This window comes from Lepidochelys kempii, chromosome 9 (genome assembly GCF_965140285.1).
Source record: "Lepidochelys kempii isolate rLepKem1 chromosome 9, rLepKem1.hap1, whole genome shotgun sequence".
Classification (NCBI taxonomy): Eukaryota; Metazoa; Chordata; order Testudines; family Cheloniidae; genus Lepidochelys; species Lepidochelys kempii.
This window is the reverse complement of record NC_136388.1, coordinates 27,535,605-27,551,627: the sequence shown is the minus strand read 5'-3', so window position 1 is coordinate 27,551,627 and position 16,023 is coordinate 27,535,605. Positions and strand designations below refer to the sequence as shown.

The 16,023-nt window shown below is 48.4% G+C and overlaps 1 protein-coding gene across 12 annotated transcripts in view; it reads left to right on the top strand.

Annotated features, from left to right (window-relative positions):
• MED12L (mediator complex subunit 12L) overlaps positions 1 to 16,023 on the top strand; it is a 321,530-nt gene that overhangs the window by 52,168 nt on the left and 253,339 nt on the right. For all 12 annotated transcript variants that reach the window (XM_073359680.1, XM_078854411.1, XM_078854410.1 and 9 more), the window contains exons 6-10: positions 2,035 to 2,145; positions 2,615 to 2,884; positions 5,433 to 5,582; positions 6,176 to 6,275; positions 7,390 to 7,526. In XM_073359680.1, the coding sequence (XP_073215781.1) occupies positions 2,035 to 2,145; positions 2,615 to 2,884; positions 5,433 to 5,582; positions 6,176 to 6,275; positions 7,390 to 7,526 (768 nt within the window). The remainder of the gene's footprint in view (positions 1 to 2,034; positions 2,146 to 2,614; positions 2,885 to 5,432; positions 5,583 to 6,175; positions 6,276 to 7,389; positions 7,527 to 16,023) is intronic.

The following is a 16,023-nucleotide window of genomic DNA, read 5'->3' as shown; positions in this document are numbered from 1 at the left end:
GGCTGAGGGCTCCAGGGTGGGGCTGGGGATGAGGAGTTTGGGGTGTAGGAGGATGCTCTGGGTTGGGAACGAGGGGTTCAGAATGTGGGAAGGGGATCAGGGCTGGGGCAGAGGGATGGAGTGCGGGGGTGGGTGAGGGCTCTGTGCTGGGGGTGCAGGCTCTGGGGTGGGGCTGGGGATGAGTGGGGGTATAGGAAGGTGGGAGGGGGGATTCTGAGGGCGGGTGGGGGGATCAGGGTTTAGGCAGGGGGTTCGGGCATGGGAGGGGGTCAGGGGTACAGGCTCCGGGTGGCACTTACCTGAGGAAACTCCCAGAGGCAACGACATGTCCCCCCTCCGCTCCTACACGGAGGTGCAGCCAGGCAGCTCTGTGCGCTGCCCTGTCTGCAGGCGCTACCTCCATAGCTCCCATTGGCTGCAGCTGCCCCTACACCTAGGAGCTGGAGGGGGGACATGCTCTTGCTTCCAGGAGCTGTGTGGAGCCAAGGCAGATAGGGAGACTGCCTTTGCCCTGCTGCACTGCTGACTGGACTTTTAACGGGCCGGCAAGGTCAGCGGTGCTGACTGGAGCCACCAGGGTCCCTTTTCGACCGGGTGTTCCGGTCCAAAACCAGACATCTGGCAACCCTAAGATCTACAAGTAAACCAAGAAAAATCAATACTCACTCCAAGTCAAAGAATGAAAATTATAGGAGGGGCTTTAGTATCCTTGAGGCCAATGGCCTACCTGTAGCCATTGTTTAGGTTGACTGGTAGCACTCACCTCCAATAATCTAGGCTGCTGCTTGTGAGTCACTAGCCATGGAATATGCATGAACAAGTATTCAAAGAAAATATTGTTACTTACCCTACAGTAACTGTTTCTTTGAGATGTGTTGTCCATGCATGTCCCATGACCCGCCCTTCTTCCCTGATACTACAGAGTCTGATAACACCTGGATTCTGTATTGGGGGAAAGAACTGAGAGATAATTGAGGCCATCCTGCTCTTTATGCCTATGCTCAATGCACGAGGACACTCAGTGTGTAACCATTGCACACCAACACATACTACTGGCCAAAAGAATCTGAATTCAGGTGCATTGGGCGCATTTGCACCAACCGTGGAATATATATGGACAACACATCTCAAATAACCTGTTATTGTAAAGTAAGTAACTGTTTCTTTCTATCTGTGTTGTTGTAAGTTAAAGTAATTTTGGTTTATAAGAAGTTTAAAAAAAGATGTGACTAGAAAATAGCTATTGTATAGACTAACCATTGTACAATTAGTATGGGCCTAAAGCCAGGTCACATGCAGGGATCCAATCTCGGCATTTGAGGGTTTCTTGATTTCCCGTTTGCAGATACTAGACTACACCATCAGACCTCAAAAACCAAGAACAACAAATTGGTGTTGAATCAGTTTTTTGCTCCATGAGAGTGTACTTTGTGGAGTTCCCCTCCTGGATGATCAGCCTTGTTCTCCTCCTGCATGGTCCACTGTGCACTCAACTTGCCTAGCCTGCCACTAAGCACCTCTTTCTAGTCTGATTATTAAAAATAACAGTAAAAAGGAATTCTGTTGTGGGGTAAATCAAGAAAGGTAGCGGGAGGCTGTGCATGGAGAGTGTGTACTCCCTGCCAAGCTGAAGGTCTGAGAAGGGGGAACTAAGACAGAAACAAGTCTCTGTGGTGCCAGGGGTCAGGCTTAGAGCTGCCAGGGGTCATGATAGTGAATCTGTCAAGGGGATAGGGTTCAGACAGTCTGGTGAATTTGAACTGTGTGCATAGTCCATTCCAGTTCATGGTTGCTTCTTCATCTACTGGGCTCTTTCAGTAGCATTAGTTCTTGCATATTTTTCTTTCTAGGTTAATTTTTAAAAAATCTTTGAGAGTTGTAGGGTCTTATCATCAAGTCTTAAAATCATTTTGATTTGAGTCAGGAGATCAGAACCAAGTGGCATGATAAAGGAGCATTTGTAACAAAATTATAAAGCTGCTTGTGTGCTGCTTCCAATTAATTTTGATGCAATCTAAAACAAAATTCTTTCAGGAGGGAATGCTTGAAAGACATGAGTATTTGACATGGATACTGGATGTTCTGGAAAAAATCAGACCTGCTGACGATGAACTTCTTAAACTTTTGTTACCGCTAATGTTGCAGGTACAGAGCATGGTTTAAAGCTATAGTTATTTTTGAAAACAATTATATTTTAAAATATCCCTTATATAACATTTTTTTATTTGGTGCTCTTCAGTATATTTGTAAAAATTGCTTATGTACTAATGTTCTACCTATAAAAAGTAGTGAAATCTTTTTCCAGATGCTTCGCATTTGGACTAAACTACAGTTTTATATGCATTTTTAATGCTTTGAAATTCCTCATGCATTGAATACATAAATTAGGTTTTCTAAATAGAAAAACAGGGCCAAAAATGCTCGTTCAGGACAGTAGATTTTTTTAAAGAGTCAGAACTGTAGACCAGTGTTTCAACAATGTTTTCTGTCTGAGAGATCTTCTAGATGCATTAGATGATCCCTTCTAATTTATGTATGTTAGATATCAGAATTGTAGTGAACGTGAGTACCTTGAAAAGTCTGTTTTGCTTAATATATTATGCATTTTTTTCAGTATTCAGAAGAGTTTGTTCAATCAGCCTACCTGTCCCGTCGCCTTGCTTATTTCTGTGCCAGACGACTGTCTTTATTGCTAAGTGATACTCCTAACCTCGTAGCTGCACACTCACCTCATATGATTATTGGACCAAACAATCCTCCTTTAGCAGCTCCAAGTCCTACTGCAACAGGTCCTGTGGTGAGCCCGGTACAGCTAGCCTGTTCAGATTTCTTTTCCTGCCCACAACATCGTCCACTAGTTTATGGACTGAGTTGTATGCTGCAGGTAGGTAGATGTTTTCAAGGCTCTAACAATTCTCATTGCAGTGTATCTGGGGACTTGATGATTTGTGGGTCTGGTAATGGGATAAAAAGTCTTCTACGTAAAGGTCATTATTTCATATCTATCTGTGACAATTTTTGTTACCATCTCATGGTTGCTCACTGGTCAATTTGAAATGAGTGGTGTCAGACACATTCCTAATGTATAGGTGCCATATCACAAAAACCACCAGTAGGTTTGGTACTTCTGACAATTTCAGCTAAGAGATGAAGATCTGAATGAGCCTGGTCAATGAACATAAAGGTGGCTTCTCCAGGTTATGACTGAGAGGTATCAGCAGGAAGAAGCATGTGCTGGCTACTGTCCATGTTGGTACCTGTTGTGTGGACAGAAGCCCTCTGCTGGCAGAAATAATCAAAACCTCCCTCGGAGAGCACTCTGCTAGGCACGTTGAAATGCGTGGTAGTCTGGCCTGTTCTCAAGAAGCCAGCGTGTGACATCAGTGACTCTTGTTAATTTCTGCCTGGTGTCAAACCTTTCATTCCTGAACAAGGTCAAAGACAAGGTGGTAGTGCACCGACTCCGGCAGCATCTAACCTCAGAAGATTTGCTCGATTTTTCGAGGTTGGCACAGAGTCAAAACAGCGTGGGTCATAGTGATAGACAAGTCCCGGTGGCAATGAACCAAGGTGAGACAATGACATTCATACTACTTGCTTTTTTATCAACCTTTGACAGTATTGATCCTGAGATGCAGGTAACTCATTTACATGTGCTGGCAAGAGGTGACAGAACTAGGCTAATATAACTTTTTTTCCTTTCTAAAAAGGCTCAGTTATGATGAGCAGCTGCTTCTCCTCCCTAAGAGCTCTGACGCGCAGAGTACCTCAGGGCTCAGTTCTATTTCTGCTTCTGTTTAACATCTACCTGATGACATGGCTTGTGATGCCAACAATATGCTGATGACATGCAGCTCTATGTATCTCTCAGGCATCACTTTCTCACAGGCCATGGCACCTGAGGGAATTGAGAGCCTGGGTGAAGACCAGCTGGCTCAAACTGAACACCAGGGACACTCAATTAATACTAAGTGAAGAAGGTAAATGGGAACATGAGTACCTCTTCCTCCATCAAGGGCTTGTGACTGTACTAGGATAATGCAAAGTCTATGGACTCCTCACTGACTCAGGAAAATCAAATTGCAGCTAGAAGAGAGTTTTTACCACTCCCAGCTAGCAAGACTTCTCCTGTTCCTCTTGGACAAGGACCTGCCATTAATGTTTGTCGCCTCCATATTGGATTACTGCCACATGTGCTCTTTTTCTTTCTTAGCACAGACAAATTCATAAAGCTGGTAAACAACACAGTGGCTTATTTCCTAACTGTAACAGTCCAAAGAGACTATATAATGCTTTGCTACCTGCGCTGGTTCTCCTTGTATCACCAGATCAGTGCTGAGTTTTGGTACAGATTCACAAAGCTGTCAATGGGACATGCCCAGGTTATTTTCAAATGACACTTCTCGGGCAACCTGTTTAGCAGGTTACTGTTGTTGGAGTCCAGATCTGGATTTGTGAGAGCAGGAGGTAGATCTTCTCAACAACACAACCCAGGACTCTGGAACATGTTCCCAAAAGAAGCTGGGAAGAACCTTACTCTAGCTGTTTTTCAGATCATGCATTAAGATCCATCTCTCCTTCACCAAAAGAATTTCCAAACCACCAAGGCAAAAGAAAACAGAGTGGCAAGCTCAGAAGCAACTTAGAATTTATTTTCTTACTTTCTAAAAGTAATTTAGAGCAGGATAGGTTGCTGAATGGAACCCAGTCAAGAGGTCCTGCTTATACCTCGATGATGAACAACCCTCATGGTGGGTGAAATCTTGCACCCGATGAAGTCAATGGCAAAACTCCTATTGACTTCAGTGGGGCATGATTTCCCCCGGTGGATTTTAATCCTTGTACAGCACTAGATACCATAGCAATAGTCATTTTTATAATGGTTTATAAATGAACATCAGTCTTCATCCAGCACCTTTCAGGAACAGTAGATTTACTTAGAAATAAGGTGCATTTGAATGGCTCCTTTGTGTTTTAAAATCTTGATAGGAAAGCATATTTTAATTAATGACATAAATTTTAATTTTTCACACATAGCTTCTCTTTGTAAACGAAACCCAAAAATGACACCTTTTTGCTAAAAGTTATTCATGTTTCATAGGCAGTGTCTGATGGAAATTAGCCTTCAGTGGTGTCTTTGGCAGTATGAAAGCAATACAAATGTAAAGCGAGCAAGTATATATTTAAATTCAATTTTCAAATTAATAATGAATAAGGAAAATACCATTTTAATTTAATTTCCCGCACTGATGTTTTAAAAAGCAAATGGTTTTGCAAAGGCCTCTTTTTAGTCATTTTCACTGCACTTGTGAGGCAGAAGTGATTTAGTTCAAGAGACTATCTCCTTTCGTTGGTGTTTAGCTGTGACCCTGTCTGTGGCAAATGTTCTGCAAAGGAGATTACTTCTAACTACTTTACATTGTCGCTTGCAGACTGTAACTCTCTGTTGCCCAAGTGCCTTGGTGTGGAATTATTCCACGAATGAAAGTAAGAGCATTAATCCAGGCTCTCCTCTGGATTTACTTCAAGTTGCTCCATCTAGTTTACCTATGCCAGGTGGAAATTCAGCATTTAATCAGCAGGTAGGCTTGTTTTTTTACAGGGCAAAGGTCTATATTCTGTGTACCAAAGACATAACATTTCATGCTCATTAAGACTAGCAAATTTAGGTATGCCTATATTCTTGGTTTGGGATTAGTTACATGTTAGCTTTAGAATTGTATTAGTTATGGTATACTAAATTGTTTGGCAAATCTTTATGAATGATGGGATTGTTTGGATTAAAGTATTGTGCATTTGAATAGCAGTATTGTTAATGCTTTCAAAGGAAAGATCTTGAGTTAATTTAAATTGATGTTATTTAATGGCACAAAACAACAAATAGCAGGAGACTTGTTGCAGTTGCTAGTAAAGTTGCGACATTCATGACCTGAAAAACTTTCACTCATACAGTATTGTTGGGTTGAATATAAGTCCTGAAATGAAGATATTTCAGTATAGATAATGTTTAAAAAAAATTAAATCAGTTGAACACTCAGTGCTTGAGGGTACTTTTTCCTAATATAGGAAAAATTGCGATACATTGTTGTATACCTTACTCATGCAGAGAAATGTGCTTGAGATGAGAATTGTGGCTTCCCAGCCACTAGCTAATAAGCAACAATAATCTTTTTAGGTTCGGACAAAGATTTATGAAGTAGAACAGCAGATAAAACAACGAGGTTGTGCTGTGGAGGTGCGATGGTCTTTTGACAAGTGCCAAGAATCAACTGCAGGTAAAGCAAGTCAAATGCAATGTAAATGTTGAAAAATGTGGGTCCTAGGTTTTACATATTTGTGTGTGTTGGGCTTGATTACATCACATTGTGATTAATTTTAGGCGTAGATTTGATAGACTGACACAAAGTAACAGGCAGCATGTATTTTTTTTTCATTTTTGGATTGGTGGTGTGTTAGCATAAATATTAGTCAGGAGGGATCATTACAATTCAAGTTCTGGGCTTAGTGAATCCTTTGCTCTTGGACCAAGTGGGGATATGAAAATTTGCAGAAATAGCCTCTTCAGTCAGTAGGGGATAATCTTCCATGACTCACCTGCTGACACAGGACTAAGTGGTTTTGGGCTCCTGAGGGAAACCGTATGTAACCCATCTGAACTGTAGGATTGGTCGATGTGAGAAGGGAGCATGTAAAGATCCCTGGGGGTGGGAGTGTTTCAAGAAGGGCAGTGAGGACACCACCTAAGGACTGGAGAAACTTGCAGTTTTAATAGTAGGGTTTGTGTGTGCATAGATTTCTGGTAACAGACAGGATTTGGTTAATCTCTAGATGTATTTTTAGAATACAGGAAAGTATTTAGCATACCATATCTTTCATCATTGGATCAGCTATTGCTTACTAAACATCACCATCTGCAGCTTTGGTGGGCTGCAGTAGCTCAGAGGATTGATAAAGAGAGTGAGTGCGTTTGGTCTTGCATTGGTTCAAATCTAGCCCAGATTGATAGTGACTGACCATTCTTTTTGCTTTTCAGAGACCAACGGGGAAGCTAATTTGATTTTAGTCACGTTGGCTGAGGACAGGAGTCCATGTCAAAGAATCATAGAATATCAGGGTTGGAAGGGATCTCAGGAGGTCATTTAGTCCAACCCCCTGCTCAAAGCAGGACCAATCCCCAATGTCATCAGATCCACCACTGAAATTAGCACTTTCATAGTACCATAAACATTAAATTCAATTTCCCTCCTTTTTTAGGGGTGGGGTTGGAGATGGCTTTTGTGTTCATTTCACCCAGACGTTAGTGCTGCGTGCATCCAGTGAAAACAGTTTTAACAAAGAATTTTTCTGGTAAACTATTTGGTTACCTTTTTTTTAAACTTTCATATCTAGGGGTCACCATCAGCCGAGTTTTGCATACACTGGAGGTCTTGGATCGACACTGTTTTGACAGATCAGATTCCAGCAATTCAATGGAGACTCTTTATCACAAGATTTTTTGGGCAAACCAGAACAAAGATAACCAAGAGGTAATTAAGGTTCTCCCAACCCACTTCAGAAATTGTAGGCTCATGATTCCTTTATTCATTGCAATAATTTTATAAAAGTTTGGCCTTAAAGTTTCATGTCTTTGTTTAGTTTACATGCACTGGGTGATTAGTTGTTAGGAAAAAATGGTTCGTCATTGTTATGAGAGACTTCTTCTTCAGTGTTATATGACCTAAGCCCTTTTTTATAAGGAATACTCTTTCTCCACTGGAGCATAGCTCCCTTGCCCCTCCTTGTGAATAGAGGGAAAGGAGAGATTCCTACCCCCCTGATTCCCTCAAACTATCCCTCTCAACAGGTACAACACTTATTTTATTTCCTTAATAATCTTCTTTAGGAACCCCAGATCACATCCCCTTGGGGCTGCTCCAAGAGGCTTACTGGTGCTCTGGGCAGTGGCGGATTAGCCACTGGGCCCACAACCCCCCCCGCAGCACCCCTCTTTTCTCTGGCAGAAGCTGCAGGACAGGGGAAGCCCCCCATGACCTCACCGCTGGCAGAAGCCACAGGACGGGGGCAAACCCCCCCAGCAGTGCCCTGCTTCCCTGGCAGAAGTCGCAGGATGGGGGAACGCCCCCCCCAGCAGTGTCCCCCGCCCCGATCCATTCCCTGGCAGAAGCTGCGAGATGGGGGAAGCCCCGACCCCATTCCTGGCAGAAGCCACGGGACGGGGGAAGTCCCCACAGCAGCTCCTCCTCCAGAAGCGCTTCCCCCGTCCCCAGGAGAAACCCCTCCCCCAGCAGTCCTGACCCTGGCAGATGCCCCCAGGCAGGGGTAGCCCCCCCCAGTGGGTCCCAATCCTGTCTCTGGCAGAGAGAGCCCCCAGTGCCCCGAACCCACTGGGTGGGGTGGGAGAAGCCCCAGCGCCCTGATCCTGGTCCCCTGCAGAAGCGTGGCACCTGGACCCCTACTGCAGCCCCGGGACTGGAGGAGCTGTGACTCCCCGCTATGGCGGGCAGCTCCTGGTCAGTGGTGCAGCGGGGCTAAGGCAGGCTGCCTGCCTGTCCTGGCTCCGTGCTGCACCCCAGAAGTGGCCAGCAGGTCTGGCTCCTAGGCGGTCGGGGAGGGGACAGAAGGCTCCATGGCATGTGCTGCTCTCTCCTGCAGGCACTTTCCCCCAGCTCCCATTGGCTGGGAACCGGTCAATGGGAGTGCGGAGCTGGTGCTCGGGGTTGGGGCAGCACGCGGCGCCCATAGCGCCCCACCCCCCACCTAGGAGCTGGACCTACTGGCCACTTCCAGGGCGGAGCACGGTGCCCAGGACAGGTAGGGACTAGCTTGCATTAGCACCGCTGACTGGGCTTTTAATGCCCCAGTCAGGGGTGCTGACCAGAGCCGCCAGGGTCCCTTTTCAACCGGGTGTTCCAAGTTGTAAACTGGACACCTGGTTGCCCTAAGAGCAGGCCATTTTCTGAAGGCTTTGAAATGGCAACTTTATTCCAGTATATGGTGGTGGGGAGTTATGAGGCATTCTCACAGTAATCTGTTGAAGTCAAACATACTTGTACGTTGGTTATATAGCATTAGCTGGTTAGAGGAATTAGGAGGAAAATAAACACATTTATGCCAGTTGGTTGAGAGACTTTAGTTTTCCCCTCCTGTCCTCCCTGTTTGGCTCCTACGCTTATGTTAAATTGCAAAGTGTTCCCTTAAACGAGCAGAACCTGATTAGGGTTTTCAGAGGATTGTAACTTGCTGCTTGTGTTGACTAATAGGAAGTGGGAGAGCCTTGTATTGCTGACGGGCTGTTTTCCAGTGTTTACTGAACATTATCTGATATTTGAGTTTTTAACAGTGGAAAAAATTACCACTTTTGATGTATGTTGTCATCTGCACACTGACTTTCAGAGAGCTCCTGCATCTTAATAACTGACAGGTGTGTGGTGACCATGAGTATAATGTAAATCACAGTCTGTGTGTTAGTCCATGTACCTTGTAAATAATTTAGGAAAGTGTAGTTGAGCCACTAGGTGGCAGTTTGTTATGAGGCACCTTTATGGGCCTTGCAAGTTTACTTATACCAGCTGTACTTCATCTTTACCTTTGCAGAAGTCACATACGCAAGAGAGTAGATCTGTACTCAGCTAGAAGGCCTCTGACTTGTATCTGGTCTTGATTTCAGTCTGTTAGATGCAAGCTGTCTCTGTGTTTGCAACAAGAAGCTCTCAATCATGGGCTTATGCCTGTACTCCTATTTTTAGCTAACCATTTATGTAACATTGTGGCCTGTCCTTGTTTTTTATGGTGCTCACAGCACCAGAGTATCTGCACACTAACAATTATTTAAAGCAAAATTCAGTATGAAGGACTGTATGCATTATCCCTCATTGATAGGAAGCCACCATAGCATGTCTGTATGAGTTATCCCTGATTGATAGGACTGTATGCATTATCCCTGATTGATAGGAAGCCACCATAGCATGTTTGGCATTTTTTTTTTCCTGCTTCCATGGTTGATGAATTGTAAAACTTCATCATGAAAACAGTAAATTATGGTAGTGTTTATTTTACACTATAGGAGTGCCCCAAAAGTGCTAGGCACTGTACAGGGAAGACACGCCCCCTGCCATGAAGACCTTAGAATGAAGAGATCAAAAAATCAGATGTTTGGAGTGGTGCTTTGCCACCATCTTATCTTATTGATTCCATGAAGGATTTTTTTTTATGGAAGAAGTAAAAATAAATCTTTTTATTTCTTTCAGCTGTCATAGAACAAATGGCTCTTAGGGAGTGTAGTGGGGTAGTTACCCTGCTCCAGCCCTGAAGGGGTTCAAGCAGCCCTGGAGAGGGCTGCAGCTGGGAAAAAGCTAGGCTGATTGGGGGGAAGCAGCCACAGCTGGGCCCATGCCCCAGTCAGGCCACAGCTGGCCCTATAAGAGGGCTGAGGGCCAGAAGCTGAGGGAGTCTCACTCTAGCCCAGGAATGGGAAGGGCTAGCTGCCTGAGAGTGAGGTGCCTTAAGCAGAGCAGTGCTGGGGAAGGGCAAAGGGAGCTGGGGAGCTCCAGCCTGGTAAAACCCCAGGCTGCAGGCCTTGGTAAAGTCCCAAAAGGTACTGGGGCTGCAGAGGGGCAGCCTGAGGATAGGCAGAGGCAGCTGGTCCAACCTCCTTGCCAGTGATGCGTGGCCATTACACTGCAATCTGCCCCAGTGAGTGGGGGCTAGATGATGACTGGCAGTAGCCACTGAGGCAAGGTGGGTTTAGAGGATTGGGGGTTCCCCTGGGAGGGGAGACCCAGACTGTGGGGTACTGCGGTGGGCAGAACCCCATGGTAAGGGGCACCGGGGTCCAGGAGGGACACGGGGGGCCATAAGGCAGGTGAGACACTGGCCTGCAGAGGGCGCTCCGGAGGTTGGAGAGCTAATTCCCGAGATGACCAGCAGGAGGCGCCGTGCCAGTGAGTCGTTACTTTGCTGCAGGGAGACGTTTGATGAGGGTAGTGGAGTGACCTGGTAAACCAGCTGAGGAAGCGCAATTCAAGTATGGAAGTAGTGTGACGAAACAAATGTGGAAGTAGTTGTGGGAGAAATGAATGATGGGGCATCAGGGCTGGAAGAGTTTAAGGGCTGGGGGTAATGTGAACAAGGCAAATGTGGATAAGTGAAGGTGTTGAGTGAAAGTGTTAGGCAGGGCCTTGAAGTTTAAACTTTGTTGCAGTGGAGAAGTAGAGGATCAAGAGGGAGGCGATGTAGTCAGATTGGGCCAGAGAGATGGTCTTAGCAGCTTCACGAACATGTTGGGTAGCTGAGAGGGGGAATTGCAGATGGCCTCCCTTGGAGTGGATGGTGTGTGTGGGTGGGTGGGTGGGGGGCGGAATGGCATCAGTGACAGAGAATGGGGAAGTGAAGAAGCTATGGGCTGAAAAATAGGGGTTCAGCTTTGGCTATGCAAGTTTGAATTACAGCGACATATGCAGGGGAGGAGGTACATAAATGGATTGAGTAAGACAGTGGGCAGGACGATTTTGAGAATCATCAACATAAAGATGGCATTTTGAAACTGCATGAGTAGATGAGGTCACCCAAAATGAGGATCTAGAGGGGGAAGAGTGGACTAAATACTGAGGCCTGTGTGGGATACTTGCAGAAAGTGGGTGGGGCTCTTTTTCGAGTGCTTGCTCATGTGTTTTCCACAGTAGGTGTGCATGCTCACCACGTGCACCGGTGCTGGAAGTTTTTCCCTTAGCAGTACCCGTAGGGGGAGCATTGCTGCGACCCCTGGAGTGGCACCTCTGTAGCGCGCGATAAGGGGAGCTGCGCGCTCCCCACACCCTCAGTTCCTTCTTGCTGCCAGTGAGCGTGTGTCGGAACTACTTGCTTCAGCTTCGCTTCGCTGTAGCTCGTCCCAGAACTTGTCGTTTGTTGTTAGTGGCACCTGTGTGTGTGTGTGTGTGTGTGTGTTCAACAAGTTTCAGTTCAGTTAGTTAGCATTTGGGCCGGAGCATGCCCTGTGCCCCAGGGTTTAAATCGTGTGACTCTTGCAGATGTTCGATGCCCAGAAGTGACCCGCACGCCGACTGTCTCCGCTTCTTGGGTCAATCCCACATTAGCGACCGCTGTAAGATCTGCGGGTCCTTTAAACCTAGAACCAAAAAGGAAAGAGTCATTAGACTTTGGGCCCTTCTCATGGAGTCGGCACTAGCCCTACCCCAGTGTGACACCCAACCCCAGTGTCCCGAGCAGATTCGGCACTGGGCACCTTGTCTTCGGTGCGCAGTGATCCCCTGGCACCTTCCAGTGGCTGGCACCGCTCCCTGTCTAAGAAACAGAGAAAGGCCCCATCTTCTCAGCAGCATCAAGAAAAAGCAAGGGGAGAGGCTAGACCTGAGTTGGGCAGCCCCAGTTCCCCCCTGGGCTCCAGAGCTCCGACTCATGTTGAGTGGAGCAGCCCGGTTGCATCGACTCAGGCCTCTCCTGATGTCTGGATGCCTTTGACCCCGGAGGCCCTGCAGGCGGCCCGAGACATTATGACTCTGCAGGTCCCCGAGGCACCACCGGCACCCGGGCCCCGCTCTAGAGGCAAGCCGCTGCTGGGCTCTAGGCAGTCGACCCCAACCCGACGCAGATCCCAGTCAAGGGACTGCTCTTCGGCCCACACAGCATCCTGTCAGGGCACAGTCTCCAGCCTCCACTTTCGTCACCCACTAGGTTGTCTGGTCAGGTGCCATCGGATTGGAGTTCCAGGCACTGCTCCATGCTGAGCAGAAAGTATCGACGGGACAGGCAAAGGCGCCGTATGCGCTCCTTTTCTCGTTGGAGCTACCATAGCCACTCCTGACGCGGGTGCCATTGCCATTCGCGCTCCAGTTCTCTCTCCTTGAGGCACCATGCCCATGACTCCCGGTGGGGATTGCCAGCTCCTCATCGTCGCGGATCTAGGTGTTGCAGCGTCTCGAGAAGTAGTGGCTCGAGGCGGCAGTGTTCCTCGATGTTGGAGTCCCGGTCCTGTGGAAGACGTTGTCCTCGGCACTATTGATCGTATTGCTCCCATGGTACTGATAGGTCGTTGGTAACCCTGACCTTGACCCACCCGCGGCTCCCTACGTCCCAGCCCAGCCAACCCGACCAGCTGGTTGTACGATCAGTGGCAAGGGCTCCCATGGCAGGGACAGTGGTGCCAGTGGACCCCCTGACCCCCTCTGCATGCCCAGCCAGGGGCTCGTTCGGTAGCAGGGGCATCTGAGGCTCCCTCCGCCTCACTATCCAGGCTTCCAAGGAATAGATCGGCGGGTCATGGATCCTTGGCACTGCACGTGGAGTCCGACCAAAGGGTGGATCCTGCTGCGCCAGCCGACGTGCAGAGCTCCATACTGGCCTCCTCCTCCACGCCAGATGACAAGGTTGCAGCCCCACCCCCCTCCGCACCACAGGAGGACTTCAGGGTTCACCAGGAGCTACTGAAGCAAGTAGCGTCGAGCCTCCAACTCCAAGCTGAGGAGATGGCGGGACCCTCAGACTCACTCCTCAATGTCCCCTCGTCTTCGGTACTGGGCCTACCACTGCATGAAGGGGTGGCTAACATTTCCAATGCCCTCTGGCAAATGCCGGCCTCCCTTGCGCCAATATCAAAGAAGGCAAAGCGCAAATATTTTGTGCACATGAAAGGGAACGAGTATCTTTATACCCACCAGGCCCCCAACTCCCTAGTGGTGGTGTCTGTAAATCCGAGGGAAAGACGTGGTCAACCAGGACCCACACCCAAGATAAGGACTCTAGAAGGCTGGACTTGTTTGTTAGGAAGCTTTATTCGTTGTCCACTTTCCAGCTCGGCGTGGCCAACCACTAAGCCCTCCTTAGCCGTTATGAGTTTAACTTGTGGGGGTCACTGCCCAAATTCAAACCCTCCCTTCCGGAGTGTGAAAGGAAGGAATTTAAGGCACTTGTGGAGGAGGGTGCCGCTGTCGCAAAGGCTGCTCTGCAGGCAGCATTGGATGCAGCTGACATGGCTGCTCAGTCCATGGCCTCGGTGGTGTCCGTGCACAGGTGTTGTGGCTACTGCTGTCGGGGCTCTCTACGGAGGCACAGTCTGTGATGCAGGATCTTCCCTTCGATGGCAAGGACCTGTTTCTGGAACAAACAGACGTGAAACTTCATGGCATGAAGGACTCACATACTACCCTGCAAACCCTCGGGCTTTACGTCCCGCCTGCCAAGGACAAGCCTAAGCCTCAGGCTCCTGCCCCGGCTCCCCAGCCAAGATATGAACCCGCCTATAAGAGGTCCAAGACCCAAAAGAGGCGACCTCAGAGGCATTCTCGCTCTGCCCCGCAGCCTGGGTCCTCGAGGGGCAAGGAGCAGGAAAAGAGGCGTTTTTGACTGGTTGCAGGAGGGTACCCGGGTGCCTCCTGAGAGGACCCTCCTACCAATAAAGTTTGCCTTTAGCAACCGCTTGTATGCGTTCTTTGCGGAATGGTTCCGAAATAACATCGGACCATTGAGTCCTCAACACCATTTCCCAGGGCTACACACTACAGTTTGTCTCACTCCCACCTTCCCACCCCCCTTTCTGGGACGGCAGAGGGGACCCATCACATGTATCCCTGCTAGAGCAGGAAGTGGGTCGGCTCCTCAGCTTGGGAGCTGTGGAGAAAGTTCCAAGGGAGTTCCAGGGAAAAGGGTTTTACTCCCATTACTTCCTTATCCTGAAGGCGAAAGGGGGGCTCAGGCCTATCCTGGATTTGCGAGACCTCAATTGGTTCATGGCCAAATGTCAGTTCCGCATGGTCTCTCTGGCATGTATCATACCCTCTCTGGACCCTGGCGATAGGTATGCTGCCCTGGACCTTCAGGACACATACTTCCATATCAGTATATTCGAGGGGCACATACGCTTCCTTGGTTTCTTGGTGGGACAGGACCACTACCAGTTTACGGTCCTCCCATTTGGCCTGTCTACTGCACCCAACGTATTCACAAAGCGTATGGCGGTCGTGGTGGCCTACCTCAGACGCTGAGGTGTCCAGATATTTTCCTACCTCGATGACTGGCTGCTCAAGGCCAGCTTGCGGTCTCAGGTACAGGATCATGTGGAACTGCTCTTGGCGCTCTCCTGGATGCCTTCAAGGCCACAGCCTCCCTTCCCCGGGCAGGTTCCAGACCCTGAAGGGGCTCATATCCTCGGTCACGGAGTTCCCCGTGACCACAGCCAGGGCAAGCCTGCAGCTCCTGGGCCACATGGCGGTGTGCACATACGTGGTTCACCACGCCAGACTTCGGATGAGGCCCCTCCAACTCTGGCTGGCCTCAGAGTTCTCCCAGGCCTGGGACAGGCTAGACAAAGTCCTCACGGTACCAGCGCTGGTGATCGCCTTGCTAAAATGGAGGTCCTGCCTGGTCAATATGCTCCAGGGGATTCCCTTCTGGGGCCCAACCCCCTCGCTAGACCTAGTGTCCAATGTGTTGGACTTGGGCTGGGGGGCCCCACATAGGGAGCTCACAGACCCAAGGGATGTGGTCGGCCTCGGAGTTGTCCCTTCACACAAATGTCAGGGAGCTCAGGGCAATACGCTTAGCCTGTGTGGCTTTCAGCTCACAACTGCATGGCAAGGTGGTCAGAGTATTCACGGACAACACCGCTGCGATATTTTACATCAACAAGCAAGGCGGGGTGAGGTTCTCGTCCCTCTGCCAGGAAGCCATCAGGCTCTGGGAGTTTTGTATAGCCCACGTCATCTACCTGAAGGCTTTCCACCTACCAGGAGTCAACAACACACAGGCTGATTGCCTGAGCAGGGTTTTCTCCTCCCAACACAAGTGGTCGCTCCACTTGGAGGTCACTCACCAGCTCTTCCAAGCGTGGGGCACTCCCCAAATAGACCTGTTTGTGACCCGACAGAACAGGTGTTGCCACCAGTTCTGTTCTAGGTGGGGATGGGGAGGAACGCGATCTCAGATGCCTTCATCCTGCCATGGTCAGGTCAATTCCTCTACGCCTTTCTCCCGTTCCCCCTCATTGGCAAGGTCCTGGAGAAAGTGAAAATG